The sequence below is a fragment of the Ammospiza caudacuta genome, chromosome 5 (assembly GCF_027887145.1).
Source record: "Ammospiza caudacuta isolate bAmmCau1 chromosome 5, bAmmCau1.pri, whole genome shotgun sequence".
Classification (NCBI taxonomy): Eukaryota; Metazoa; Chordata; class Aves; order Passeriformes; family Passerellidae; genus Ammospiza; species Ammospiza caudacuta.
In genome coordinates, this window is record NC_080597.1 from 6,826,513 (window position 1) to 6,841,252 (window position 14,740).

At 38.3% G+C, this 14,740-nt stretch overlaps 1 protein-coding gene across 1 annotated transcript in view; it reads right to left on the reverse strand.

The window, feature by feature from the left end:
* The window catches only part of PHF21B (PHD finger protein 21B), a 132,410-nt gene that overhangs the window by 33,683 nt on the left and 83,987 nt on the right, over nt 1-14,740 (reverse strand). The window contains exon 4 of the mRNA XM_058805794.1: nt 903-995. Coding sequence (XP_058661777.1) covers nt 903-995 — 93 coding nt within the window. The remainder of the gene's footprint in view (nt 1-902; nt 996-14,740) is intronic.

The window sequence follows — 14,740 nt, forward strand, 5'->3', positions numbered from 1 at the left end:
ATAAAAGCTGATGACATGGACTGTGACTGGATTTAATTCTGCATGATTTCCAGCTCCTACTGGAAGATAATATGAGCCTCTTTAATTTCCAAAATAATTTTTTATTAGGTGCTAGTTTTCACAACACTACAAGGAAGAAGATGTTTTTATCATAACACCTGTGTGGTATCACATGGCCTTGCTTCCTGGAATTTTTATATTTCCATCTGAAGTTTCCAGTTTTCCTGGACCAGTGCAGTGAGGGCCACAGTGGGAGAAATATATTTATACTTAATAATCATTAATGTGAACAGCAAACCATAGAATTGCAGCAAAATGCCTATTGAAAATGACATCCAAAATTTTTGAGAAAGAGGATTGAAATGGGGAATAAAGTGCATAGTTATAGGAACAGTGATTGGTGTTCAGAAAAGAACACATTTTGAAACATTTTAAAAAACAGTGAGTGCAACTCTCCTTTCACTCTTGCTCAGAGAATCTTTCCTCAGTCTGGCACCTGGGTTAGCTGGTTACAAAACTTTGTACTGGGATAGACCAGACAAATAAGTCAGTGAAACAGAACATGGGGTTAAATCTTGAAGAGGAAGGTTAACAATTCCACCAGTTCTTTTAATTACAGAATTGCAGATTTTCACTTCTTTGGTTTGTGATTCAACTTTAAGGCATAAATTTACATTTCACATTCATATGTATTTAGCTTTCCCACGATGAATCTGCATTACATTTTATAGCTTTTCATTGTGCCATCAGTACACACCCAGAAGAATTTTTTTTTTCATGGACTGAAGAAAAACACAACTCTGCAAAATCAGTGTGCTGATGCACCCAGGCCTGGGCAGTAGACAGAAGCAGAGAATATGTGCAAAATGACACAACCCCCTTTTCGAAGGTGTATTTTGTACCTGAGGTAGCACTGCTGGTCCTTGTCCTGCCAACCTCTGCAAGGAGCTGACCTGAGGAACCTTAATGGGCACTGCAGTGATAGTTCCCAAAGTCTGTTGGAAGAAAAACATTTGAACACAGCTTAAAACAATTGTAAAGGTTTCCCAGACAGAATCTCTCTGTTCCCTTCCAGCTCTTTTTCCCTTCCCAGCTGCCCTGGCTGGAGGCTCTCTAGGAGGCACCAAACTGTTTTCAAAATAGATCTGAAATGCACCACAGTGACGTGTATTGGTACAATGATGCATTTCATGGTAGCCAGGGTCACAAAGAGATATTTGCTGTGCCTCAGGAAGTAGTAAATACTGAATTATTAAAATGGAAAGCTGCCTATAAATCTACTACAGCACACAACATTCAGCTGACACCCATTTGGGCCAACACAGCATTTATTACTATCCATGCTTATTTTTGTTACTCACCCTTTTCTTAGTTGAACACCAAATTTATTCAAAGCTTATTTAAGATAGGATGGAACAAGCAGATAACTTATAAATTTATGATTGGGCCACATATGTAAAGAAGACAGTTAACTTTTCCCATTCAATGTCTTTCATCCCTGATTTCACTTCACCAAATCATGGACTGGCTTGGATTGGAAGGGACCTTAAAGATCACCCAATTTCACCCCCCAACATGGGCAGGGGCACTTTCCACCAGACCAGGTTGCTCCAAGCCCCATCCAATATGGCCTTGGACATTTCCAGGGATGGGGAAGACACAGCTTCTAACCAAAAGTTCTAAAAATACTTTGGTTAACTGGCCAATATTCTTAAGGCAAAGTTTTGTAACTTTCATCCAGCATTTTGTTATCACTGTTGGGATGACACAGAAATAAAAGCAAGCATATGACTGTCATTATAACAGCAAGAGACACTTAGTCACCAAACAGAAAATCTTACCAGGCTGTTAGAAATAGCTAATAAGGAGAAAAATATAGATTCAACTGAATTTCTCTAAATTTAACTGTGGATCACAGCCAGCAAGATAAAATATGCTATTATTACCTCAATCTGGTAATGAAATTTGTCAGTAGAAAAGAAACTATAACATAATCAGCTCAAGGAAAGTGAAACTGTGTCATATCCATACCGATATGTTCTCCTCAGACCTCACCCACAGAGTGGCAAAACAGTCTATTTCATTCTGTCTCCAGTGTTTGATAAGAAATAACAAGTGTATTCAGGCAGAATATTCTTAATAAACTTCTCCTACAGCATTTATATTTTTACCTCTGCTACTCCTGTCAGAGACATTTGGGGGTGTAATGCTGCATATTCGGGAAAGGTTAACATTTGAAAATTTGCCTATTAAAACAACAAGGAGAGCTGAACAGTTATAAACATGCAAGACAATTTTTCTTGAGTACTCGTGGATTACCAGTGCCCTGGATTATCCATGGAAAAATATACTCCATTAAAATTCTGTCTCAAGCCAAGAGAAGGGGGGCAGAGAGAGCAGCATTTCCATCCCTGGATGATAAAATAAGTAAATTGCACCTTCCTTTAGAAATTAGAGATCTGGCAGCAGGGAGAGGAACAGAAGGGGGTATTTCTGCCACAGTTTCCTTATAGGGTGATACAGGGACTAAAAATAAGGGGAAGGATCTGATTAAACAACTTCATTGCCCTCACACATCAGCAAGAATACCATGATGAACCACTGCAGTCTGGGGAGAAGGAGAAATTGAGCTGGCACCTGCTGCTGTGGGCATTTATTAGACTTATCACAACTTCCTGCTTAATATTGGCATAAACTGTAATCAATTCACCAGATTCAGATTTTTTAGGGTAAATACCAAAGTGAACTTTCCAACTCATGCTACAGAAAGCTTATTACAAGTAGGATCTATATTTTCCTACTGTCCCAAATGAGATTTCTTTCACCACCAGTGATGTCCAAGGTCTAATTGGAAGTACCAGGGGCATCACTACTTCTCCTGGGCTGCATAGATACCCTCTACAGAAAGTTAAACAAAAAGTTCTGCCTTCTGGAAAGTTGTACTTTAAAGGCTGCTGCCTCTGACCTTGCAAACACACATTCTGATATTCCTACAGGTACACAAGGATTTGCAAAGATTTCCAAACTGGACAACAAAATACATGGTGGTTGGCATGGTGGTGTTCAGTCCAAGGCTACACTTGATGATCTTGGATGTCTTTTCCAACCTTAATGATTCTGTGATGCCATTAAAATACAAAGAGCTGACACTGAATGAAATTGGAAATTGATTATAAAGATAAGAGTCAAATTACTGAGATGTTAAGTAAGATAGAGTTATCAATTGTTAAGATACACAGTAAACTCCATGTCTGAGCAAAAAAGCTCTTCTCTTGTATTACTTTAAATATCTCCAGGAAATAAAATCCAACCAAGTATCCAGAACAGAATGACTGTCTGTCCTGTGAGGAAGGAGGTCATGTCAGCCCCTGGGTGCCTCACTGGGCCAATTACGGTTCAGGTTTCAAAACAGTGAATGATGGAGACAAAAGAAATGAGAGAACAAACAAGAAACACCACAAAACTACTCTGCACTGTTTCCTCAGTTTCACTGGAAGGCAGAGTCAGGAGGAATCATCTGTCGGTAGCAGAGAAAGGAACTACTGTCACTTCTGTCACCTGCACTTTCAAAAATTTAATCAGATTTATTTTCCTGAAGGAGCAGTTCTGCAGCAAACACAAAAGTACAAAACCAAATAATGGCACTCTTAAGTTATGAAATTTTCAGTGACAAAGATGCAACCTTCCCTTTACAAATGATTTTATAGTAAGGATCTGTCATTGAATATTCAAGGAAACAATCTCAGTATAGAAATCATATAGCCAAGGAAAAAAATCAGAACTTCAATTTCATGTTAATATCAGCACTACAGTATGTTCAGATAGGGAGAGATGTAAGAATCTATTTTATTTTTCACTATTTACATTGTTTTGTTACTCCTTTCCAGCTTGGGCAATAAATGGCTCCAGCTACTCAAGAATTCAATGACCTCTGTACTTTTCCTGTAACACATTTCATCTCTTATGTTTGCCGAGGTCAGTATTATTGTCTCCCTTTTAGTGATTAAAAAAATCTAGATTTAGAGGTGAAATGATAATGGTCAGGGCTAGACTTTGTGCAGGTGGAAATTCCAGTGTTTAATCCATGTGACTGATTAACTTCATCTCATCCATGCATGGAGACCTCCATCCAAATGGCCTAATTTTTAGGCAGACCAGGATGTCTCCATGATGACGGGTGAAAGAAGTGAAGTATGAAACAGGGAACCCCAGTTGTGCTCTCTGCAATGAAGGAGGTGCCAGAATGGCTGGGTGGGCAGTTTGTCTCTGGGTACAATTTACACTGCTTTGTTCTTGTTCAAGTTGTACATAAACAAGGAAATAAATGGGAAATAAAAACACAAGTGTCTTTATCTGATGCCTTTGGCCACACAATGAGAGCTGTACAAATTTCCCATGGCTCAGGCTATGACATATCAAATCCTGTTCACACTCCCCTTCATACATCAGCTCAAGCTGGGCCCTCAGCTTCAGGAGGTAACTAATCAAGATATCTCCCCAACAAACAGAAAAATAAACTTTTGTTCCTCCTGTTAGCAGAGCCACCTGTTTTCATGCCCTGACTGTCCAGGCCATGGTGAGACTGATGGAGCAAAGACTTGCCACTCACTAATTCCACACTATCGTTTTTATCCATGGGGACCTTTTTCTTTTCTCCTTCTTCTTTTCCAGTTTATCCAAAGAGCAAGGTTGTGCACATTCTTATAAACTCCTAATTAACAAGCTGAAAAGACATCTTTTCTGGAAATGCTTGACCTTTAAGCATTTTGTATGGATTTATTGATACAAGCAGAAACAATAATTTAAAAGACTATTTTAGGAGTGCCGAATAGCAGCACTTTTGTAAAGATAAATGAATTTCTTATTTCTACATTTACAGCTCTAAGCATTTTAATGAAAAGGTCCATAAAAGTCAAAGATATTTCTGAATCTCTCCTTTGTCTAGGGCTTTTCTGGTGACTCCCTGAAACATCTATAATGTGAAGGGATGGGGAAGTGAAAAGCCAAATTTCACTTTGCCTCAGGTTTGATTGTATGCATTTAAATCAGACATTACTTTATACAGTTGGGGTTTTTTTTCGAATAAGAACAAATACATCCAGTGTATTTCCTACTGTCTAATTCACTAAACTTTACATCCAGAAGCATTTTGGGAGCTCATGATCTTTTGCTAACTCTTACCTGAACCTCCATCCCTGGACTGGGACAGAAAGCTCAACCACTCCATCCCTCAGCACAGAGTTACTGGATAATGAACACATGTGACTGGGACACAAGACATTTCCCAGCTCCTGTCTCCAGCCACCTCCACGGGCAGACAGGGATCTGGCATGTCAGGGACATGGTTTTATTCAGCAATCCACAGGTGCTCTCAGACAGGAATGCAGCAGGCCCACTGTGGAGGGGACCTGCAATCCCTGTTGGGTAAATGTCATCCAGCAGCACCTTCCAAAGGGTCACATTCAAATTGCAAAAAGAAGTGAAGGGACCCAAAGGAAATCATCCTTTTCACTGGCCAGTTTATTCACTAAAATAACAGGAATAACTTAAAATAGGAAAACCAGCCCAAGTCCCCAAACAAGAGGACACAGTTGCATAAAAAGAAAAATAAACAACAAAAAACAGTTCCTCCCATTAAACCAAAAGAAAATGAAAAATTTAAGAGATATTGCCAAGTGCAGTTATTAAGGATGATGACTTATCACTGCCATTTCTATTAATGCCCTGCATTGTAACTACAGGAGTAACCAACAGGAGTTGGATTCAATGATCCTTGTGGGTCCCTTTCAACTCAGAATATTCTGTGAACCTCCTATGATTCTCCTGCAATAAATCAACTCCATCCCAGGATAAAGGCTCTCAAAGACAACTGAGGTATAGAAGTGTGAGGAGAGTAGCAAGTGGAAGACATAAAAAGTGAAACAAAGAAGTATGGCATGGGCAGAGAATAAGAATTCAAAGCATGAAGTCTAGAGATGCTCGGAGGATAAAAGAATGCTGCAGTGGAAACAAAGATGAAAACTACATTATCAGTGATCAGACTAAGGGTCATACATTCAGTTTCCAGCTATTATGTTATGACTTATTTAGTCAATGCCTGAGTTTTCAAATCTAGGACCATTTGTGATTTAAACAAGCTTTTGCCTTTCAGTCCTGAATGAATACACACACACACACACATATATGTATGTATCTACATATTGTATCTCTATTGAAAAATATTTGCATTTTACTGAGTTTGGGTACCTACATTTGTGAAACCATTGCTATGGTCATTTTGAATAATAAATTGCCTTCCCCCCTCCTTTAGATGTAGTAACAAATGCTTAAGGACTTATTGCTACAATTAATTATCTGTACAAACTCATTGCAGAGCTTGTGTCCATGAGCAGTTTAAGATTACATCACAGATGTAAAGCTGTTAGGAGACATAACTGGTCTCCCACTCCAGAATTACACCAGGATAAAATCACTCCAGTCAATCACTGAAGAGAATCAGACTCAACCAGCAACAGAAGGTTAAAGACACATTCAGTTCTACAGCATGTTACCAAAATAAGAGTTTAACTCTGGAACATATGGGTTTGTTGTATCTCAGCTGAACAGTTCAATTATTTGAGCTAACTGACAGTACATTGTTGGATTATTTGCAAATTATTTTATACTGACCTCAATACTGCAGTACAAATACTGTGTTCCTGCAATGAATTATGGAAATACTAATCTTCTTCTTTTTAAAGAACATATGCATCTTTTTAAGATCTAAGTCTTCTTCGTGTTGAACCTAAGCTATTAAAAAAAAATCTTTTTGTCTGTTATGTGTTCAATATTGGCAACAACAGTTTTACAGAATGGATTTTTAATGTGCTAGTGACAGGGGAACAGATTGCTATGGCAACAGCAAAGACGAAAATTCTTAACCTGAATGGATCATTGCTGAAGTAATTGCAGGGGTTTTTTACCCATTCTACATCCATTTTACAACTGGAATGCTGCATTCAACATCAAGCTTGCTTTATATAAATGCCAAGCACTGTGTGCAGCCTCCAAGTTGATTTGACCTAAAACTTGCTGCCCCTTTCCTCACAAATCCTGGATAACTGCTGTTCTCTAGCTCACCTGAACATCTGAATATGATCATGTTTTCAGAGTCCACCAATAAAAGCAACAGGCCTTTGGACATAACTTTGATGCTCCTCTAAGACATATTCAGATACATATTTTTTCTTTCCTTCTAGACTCAACTTGCATAAAAATCAACGGAAATAATTTTTCATTCTCCAAAATCTGGTGAAATCACTTTGCATGGTATTTCCAATAAACTGATGGAATAAGGTATCAGTTTCACATTTCATGGTATTCTAAAGAGGCTGTTACTTCAGATACATATTTTGTGTAAACAGTAATTTAATTGGAATTTCATAGAAATTTAAAGGTTTACAGGTTTTAAAAGTTTTTGTTCTCCCCACTTCCTTTCCCTTTACTCAGAATTCATTAATCATGTTTGCATATGCAATTTATGATTGTTATGAAGTAGACAATTGAAAACATAGGTCCTGTTGCTTTTTCAAAACATCAATATTTTTGAAACTATCCTTTCTTTGGGCACCAAAAATACTATTTAAAACAACTTTCCTTACAGCCAATTATTAATGACTTGGACTTTTGTCCTGGAACAACTCTCCCTGCATGGGGGTAGGCACAAGCAGTAGGAGGCAAAGCATCACCTTAAATTCCACACCTGCTTTGAAAACCAAATTCTTAGTTATTGCTGAGGTTTTTGTACTCATCCCTTTCATCACCACTCATTTGCAAGGAAGCCCAAGGTGGTAACACATCTCATGTAGGTATCAGAAGAGAATATGCAGAGATGAAGCAAGCAATGTTCTGCTTTTCCTGCATTTCTCAGGCTTTCCAGAGAAGAAATAAATAAACAATATTTAATATTCAATATAATAAATAAATAAATATATTATTATATGAATTATATTAATATAACAAACCAAATTTATCTCTGCTTTTACCATGGGATTTTCAAACCACTACCTCTACTTCTTGCCACTTGCACATTGCCATCTGGGTGGACTGAAAAATACAAACTCTGAACACACTGTAGGTATGTTTTCTGGAAAAAGGAAAACACAATGAATACAGCCCACATTTTTCCCTGTTTCAGAAATCCCATTGATTACTTACACAAGGAGACATCTGTGCCAAATGCCTATTCCTAAACACAATTTGCACCATAGTATTTACTGGTCAGTAGCTTTTTTCTAATGCACCATTTTTCAATCAAAAGATTTATAAAATATTTCTAAATATATTATAAAAATATTTTTTATATATAAGTATAAATTATTTTCATTAGGATTTTTCCACAGGCATTAGACCACACTGTGAATTTCTGCATCAAAATAAAATAAAAAAGAAAAAAAGAAAGTTTGGGTGTGCTAAATGCATTAGCATGCACATACCTGTTCTGTGATTTGTAGCCTTATTCAGAAACCATATTTAACTAATTAAATCTCCACCTCCTGCACAAATGAGCATAATGCCAATGAGTTGAAACAAGACTCAGCATCTGTGATCACACCTATAGTCTCTTGCTCAGATGATTCATAAAAGGTTTTCTGTTTAACTACTCAGCTGTTCCAAGTTGATCTGGTTTTTAATGACTAATGTTTTCAAATTACTTAGTCTGCATTCACAGTTTGCAGAAATATTCCCAAGTAAAGGGAAAATGTATGAACAGTGTCACAAAAAGCAGTTTCACACCTCTCCCTCAAGTGAGCTCAGGCAGGAGTGAAAATCTCCAACAGACCCAGCAGCTACTGAAGCACCACTGTCCTACCACAGCTGCAGGATGTGAAGATTACAGTATGAAAACATCCCTTTTAAAAGAAAATATAGCAGTAATAATAACAACAACAAAAACCACTAATAGCTTGCCAAGCCTATTGTACAGTCATTAGGAAAATAGTGAAAGACATGCTAGTGATATAGATTAATTCTTCTGGTACAAATAAAGCTTCTCTAGACCTGACTTCAGTGGAGATGTTCCAAACTCACACATTTGACAACGCTCATAGAATTTGCTGAGAAATACTGTGTTATTAAGGCTTATAAACTTAAACTTACTGAAGTGTAAACACATCATGATATGCCAAATATAAATTAATTCTGCATGTAATAACTTCTAAATTCATGTAATAACTTCTAAATTCAAAACCAATTTCTGGATTCAGGCTAGAAGAATGAGAGTTAGAGCTCATATTCCTCAAGACTTGACAATTCTGAGCCATCATAGCGATGGTTCAAAGCCACTTACTCTGGCTTTGAAACCCACTCAAATCCATAAATACACCAGAAACCTGGAGCTTTTTATCTTCTCATACTGATTAGGGAGTTCGGGCTGTCCTTTTCTAGCAATAATAACAAATGCAATATCTAATTTCCCATATTACAGGAAAAGTTAAAAACTACACGTTGACAGAATATGGAGGATTGGCTTATATTGTGAAAAGTCAAGTGTGAGGGAAAATAATATAATGTTTCACCCTAAAAAAAAAGTGAAAACACCAAATTGGTTTGTGGGGTTTCATTAGAGCAAATGCTAACTAATTACCATACACAGTCATCTAAAATCATAGTATCCCCGAAGCATCTCTGTCAAATTTCTACAGTATTCTTATTACTGCTAGTCTACAATATCCTTCTTTAAAAAAATCTTAGTGTACTAAGAGATTATTCAAAAAAAATTAATATTATATTAAATTAAACAATGCTGACTTGTGGGTTTATTTCACAACCAGAAGGATAGTAAATATTTCAGGTAAAACCCTTAAATCATCATTACCAGTTCAGCAAACTACAGGAAGCACAATGTTGCTTTAGTTCTATCAAAGCTGTCATTCACATTCTGGTATTACCTATTCAGTCACTGCTATTGCAGTGATCCTGCAAATAAAAAGAAACACATCTCCAACCCAGGCAGTCTCATTGCTTGATTCAGTGAGGGATGCAACAATCAAATTGTTTGCAATATCCTACATGTGCAAATTTGATGACACAAGTCATTGAACTGGGGTTGTAATAAAATAAGAAAAAGAGGCTAAATAAATGCCTTTAATAAAGATCTCATGGAGAAAACCCCCCACAGAAACAATCATACCCATTAACAAAATGCCTTGCACAAAAGCAGAGGGGATGGTCTTGCCTTAACTTGTCAAATCTCCAAGGACAATATTTAGCCAAAGAATTAAAACAGTCAAAAGATTAAGACCCCAGCACAGAAAAGCAGGGAAATATGAACTCATACATGGATATGACTAATGTTGTTGAAGACATGTGAATTATATACATGTTAACTCAGGGTTATGCTCAAATAGAGGATAAACTTGAAATAGTTTTCTGAAATCACTGATATTGATGCCTGATTGTAAGATCAACAAAAAGAAGTTTGGTTTGTCTTACCTTGCCTGGTGCCTGCCTTATTTTAAAAGGGTTTATATTTCAGTTTTCATAATGACAAAAATCCAATTCCAATGCAAGTCTTTCTACTCAAGAGGACAAAAACACGACTCAAGACCACAGCATACCATCTGCAATAGAATTGTCTGCCCAGAAGAAACACCAAGCCCAAGAGTGATTTAAAAGCAGCCAAAGAAGAAACAGGCTCATGATAACTAAAAGTAACCAGTCTTTTCCCACCCATACACACATATATGAGTATCAAAAACACACCCTATAGCTTTTAACAGGCATCCGCCAACACTCTGTCCTTGTCACTGATGGAAACTGAAATATATCTGTCTTGCCATTCAGCTATTCTCTAAATTTAGAGATGAACAAATTTGGTTAAATTTGGATCAGGCACTTTGTGACTCACATTACCCTCCAAGTTGGCAGTCCTTCACATGTCACACAAAAAGGCCATTTAACATAGTGCACAATCCCACCCCTGAAGAGGCACTGCCCACAGTCAAAGCAAGGGATACACAAACACCCCGTGAAAAGGCAGGAAACCCATCCAAGCCACTCTTATATGAACAGCAAAACAGTGCCTGTGGGTTGAAATATGCATTCAAAGAACCAAATTTTTTAACTAGCGCAAACAGAATACATCACTTGGAGCACAACTCTCTTGTCAGGGAGGGTCTGTCCTTCTCCATAGGAATATCTCCACACACAGATTACTTCCTTCTCTCTCTCACACACACAAACACTTTTAATTGCTTATTGTGTAGCAATTTAACTTGAATTTTAATGAAATGGCTGTGATGTGAGGAACAGAGAACAACTAAACCCTAGCATCAATAAGAACTAATAAATATTAATATAACATAAACACCACTTATATTGCGAAGTGAAACAAGTTTATTATCTACTCATTAAATCCATAGATGAAATAGAATTACTGCCTTTATTACTGTCAGGAGTTACTCCTAAGATAGTTCTATTTACTACTTGAGTATCCATCAGCACTCTGTGTTTACAGCATCTACTGTCTCACTCATCCCTCTCACCAACCCCTCAACATTTATACATGAAATAGCTGAAGATCAGTATTTCCTGATACATTTTTCCAATCAATTTCAATATAGACACAAATGCACATTGTGAGATTAGCAGCAGACCAATTGCCAAATCCTGATATACTTAGAACACCAATAGGAGATCTTATCATGCCTGTATTTACAATATGAACATTGAAAGAGGAAAATACAGAATTTGCAGTCTGGTATCAAACAGATTCCTGCAAATTATTCAACTATGTCACAAACTCTGAACATAATGGGAAAACCTCACCTTTAAACTATAAATGGAACTAAGACATTTAGCAATATTCCAAAGCCTTTCATTTCCTTAAGTGGTGCCTTTTATTAAAGTAATGGCATATGTAGAATAAGTAGACCTATTTATGCATCCCGTAATTTAGAAAAATACCTAGGAGATGACTTCTCCAGCCCCAAAGCTGATCATCTTTCACTATTACAAACTGCACTTCAAGTTTGAATCACACAGCCCTCAAATTTTCTATCCATCCCCTCACATTCTTGGTCCTCCATTTTAAATAGAAATAACTTGAAAATTCTGACATTTTCAGGAATGCTTGACTGATAATTTCTGTGAAGCACAGACAGCCTCCAATTACAATGAAATAGCTACAGTGTGTTATCATTTTTAGAGCGTTCTTTGCAATTCTGAAGTGAATCAAAGCTCTCCACGGGAGCTACTCTGATTAACGTCAAAACAATCATGTGCTACAAACCCTCAGCATCAGAGTAAGGGACTCAGAATTTTGTTTGTATGGATAATATATAAAGATGTATGAAAATACCACAGAAACTTCCATAAGGGGACTGCCTATATATTCACAGAATCACAGAATTCCAGGAAGGGTTGGGTTGGAAAAGACCTTTAAAGCTCACCCCATCCTACCTCCTGCCATGGGCAGACACCTTCCACAGACCAGGCTGCTCCCAGTCCCATCCAGCCTGGCCTTGGGCACTTCCAAGGATACTGCAGCCAGAGCTCCTCTGAGCAACCTGAGCCAGTGCCTCACCCACCCTTACGGGGGAAAATTTCTTCCCAGTATCTCATCTAACCCTCTGTCAGTTTGAAGCCATTGTCCCTTGTCCTGTCACTCCACACCCCTGTCCAAACTCTGTCTTCACCTTCCTTGTTGGTTCCTTCAGACAATTAAGTCCCTGCAAAGCTTCTCTTCTCCAGGCTGAGCAATCTGGATTCTCCCTGGGTTTCATCACAGCAGAGCTGCTCCATCCTCTGATCATCTTGGTGCCTCCTCCGGACTTGCTCCAGCAGCTCCAGGTCCTTCCTGTGCTGGGTTCCTGGGCTGGAGGCAGCTCTGCAGGTGAGATCTCACCTGAGCAGGGCAGAGGGGCAGAAAAGCCCCCTCCCCTGCTGCCCATGCTTCTACATTTTTATCTTCCTAAATTTTAAGACTTTATTTTATAGGCATTTAGAATTGCTCCCAAGAAAAGGCATGGAATTGGAGCAATTGCATTTCCCTCCTTTAACCTGGTCTCTTCTGTTTGGTTCTCTATAGACAGGACAATGAAGTACTTCTGGTTATAAGGAAATACAAACGCGCTGACAGCTCCATCATTCTTCTGCAGGACCAGGAACCACTGACAAAACTAAAGCAGTTTTCAGTTAATCTCCCTCTGCTTGTGTTGCTCAGTTGAGACACTTCTCAGACACTCACAGGAAGAAAATCCATTCCACAAATACTTAGCAGCATGTCCATTCCTACACCCCACTGCACATGGATCTGCACATGGGATGTTCAGTGACACAAATGCTAAGACAACAACCATTGTCTGGTCTCCAGAAACTGGGACTCGCAATTATTCCCTTCTGGAGGCCAAAGAATCAGTGACTAAACCATCCCTCAACTTTGGAGGCCTTACAATAAACAATGCACCCCAAGGTTAGGGTGAGAAAAGCCTCTTTCCCACAAGCCTCTGCATTCTTATGTTAATTCCCTGTGAGTTGTGGTGTCCCATTGGCCCTGCCCCCTGTTCAGCCCCTATTTCCATTTTTGTATGTCTGCTCGACTGTTCTCCCTTCCCTGAATCCCCATTGGCCCTGATTTGTCACATTGCTCTGCCCAGTCAATCCCCAAAGGCTCTCCCTGTTTTTAACCACACCTTGCACCATTTTGCCCTACTCCCATTGGACCCTGATCCTCTGAACCATCCCCTCTTATCCCACATATAATCCTGGACCCTCAGCCCATCTGGGTTCTTGTCTCTAAACTGTGTTAAAAGTGGTATCCTGTTTTCAATAAATCATCATTTGGATCCCCAAACAAGAACCCATCCTGACACCATTCCTTATCAACCCCACATTCCCTGGTCATTCATTTTCTTCCAGCAGGGTGTTTGTTTGCCAGTTCCCACAGAAATAAATTTGGAAAAGTTGCTCTTAGATTTTTACAACAAAGTATCTGACAGTCAGTGTAAGTCCACTTTTACCTACCCTTTCCTGCTGAATATTCTGCTGCCTTCATTGAAAATTTTTGGCTGGGTAATGAATACTATATAGGGCCTGATGAGGTTTTATTCAGTTCCTGAATGTTGTCTTTTCAGTCTTTATTCAGTCTTTGGGTGTCTGAACCCGAATGCAGACTGAGCAGAAAAGAAATCCACATGCTTTGGATGCATTGACACATACGGGATATTTTAAAAGGAAGCCATTTATCATCAGGAAGCATAAGTGCTTATTGTGAGTCTGACATTTAAATATACCATCAACAGCAACCAGCATTGAGAAATGGTTTAATTAACCTGAAAGGATGTAATTTTATGCTATTTAGCAAGAAATACAAATTTTAAAGTGCTTTTATGCTGTATATATCAGAGTAGTAAGGCCAAATCCTGCTGTTAGATACCCACATTTAAATATGGAGTAAATTAATGAACCTCCCTTAATGAACCTGCAACTAAGAGGGTGCAGATACAAGCAGAATCTGTCACACACACTCTATAACCCATTTCCTAAAATTACCATGTTCTTTAGAACATTCTAATGGTAGAGTTAAAACTTGGGCCCCAATGGCAAGCACTGATCACTGGATGGTGAGTGGAGTGGTAAATCCTTGGAGTTCCTACTCTCTGGGTGGTTTTCTTCATTATTATTCTGTCCTGGGGTGACTTTATTATGCTTGTATCCTCATTCATCTGTTTGGCCCAGAAATAAGTTTTGCACCTTTAAG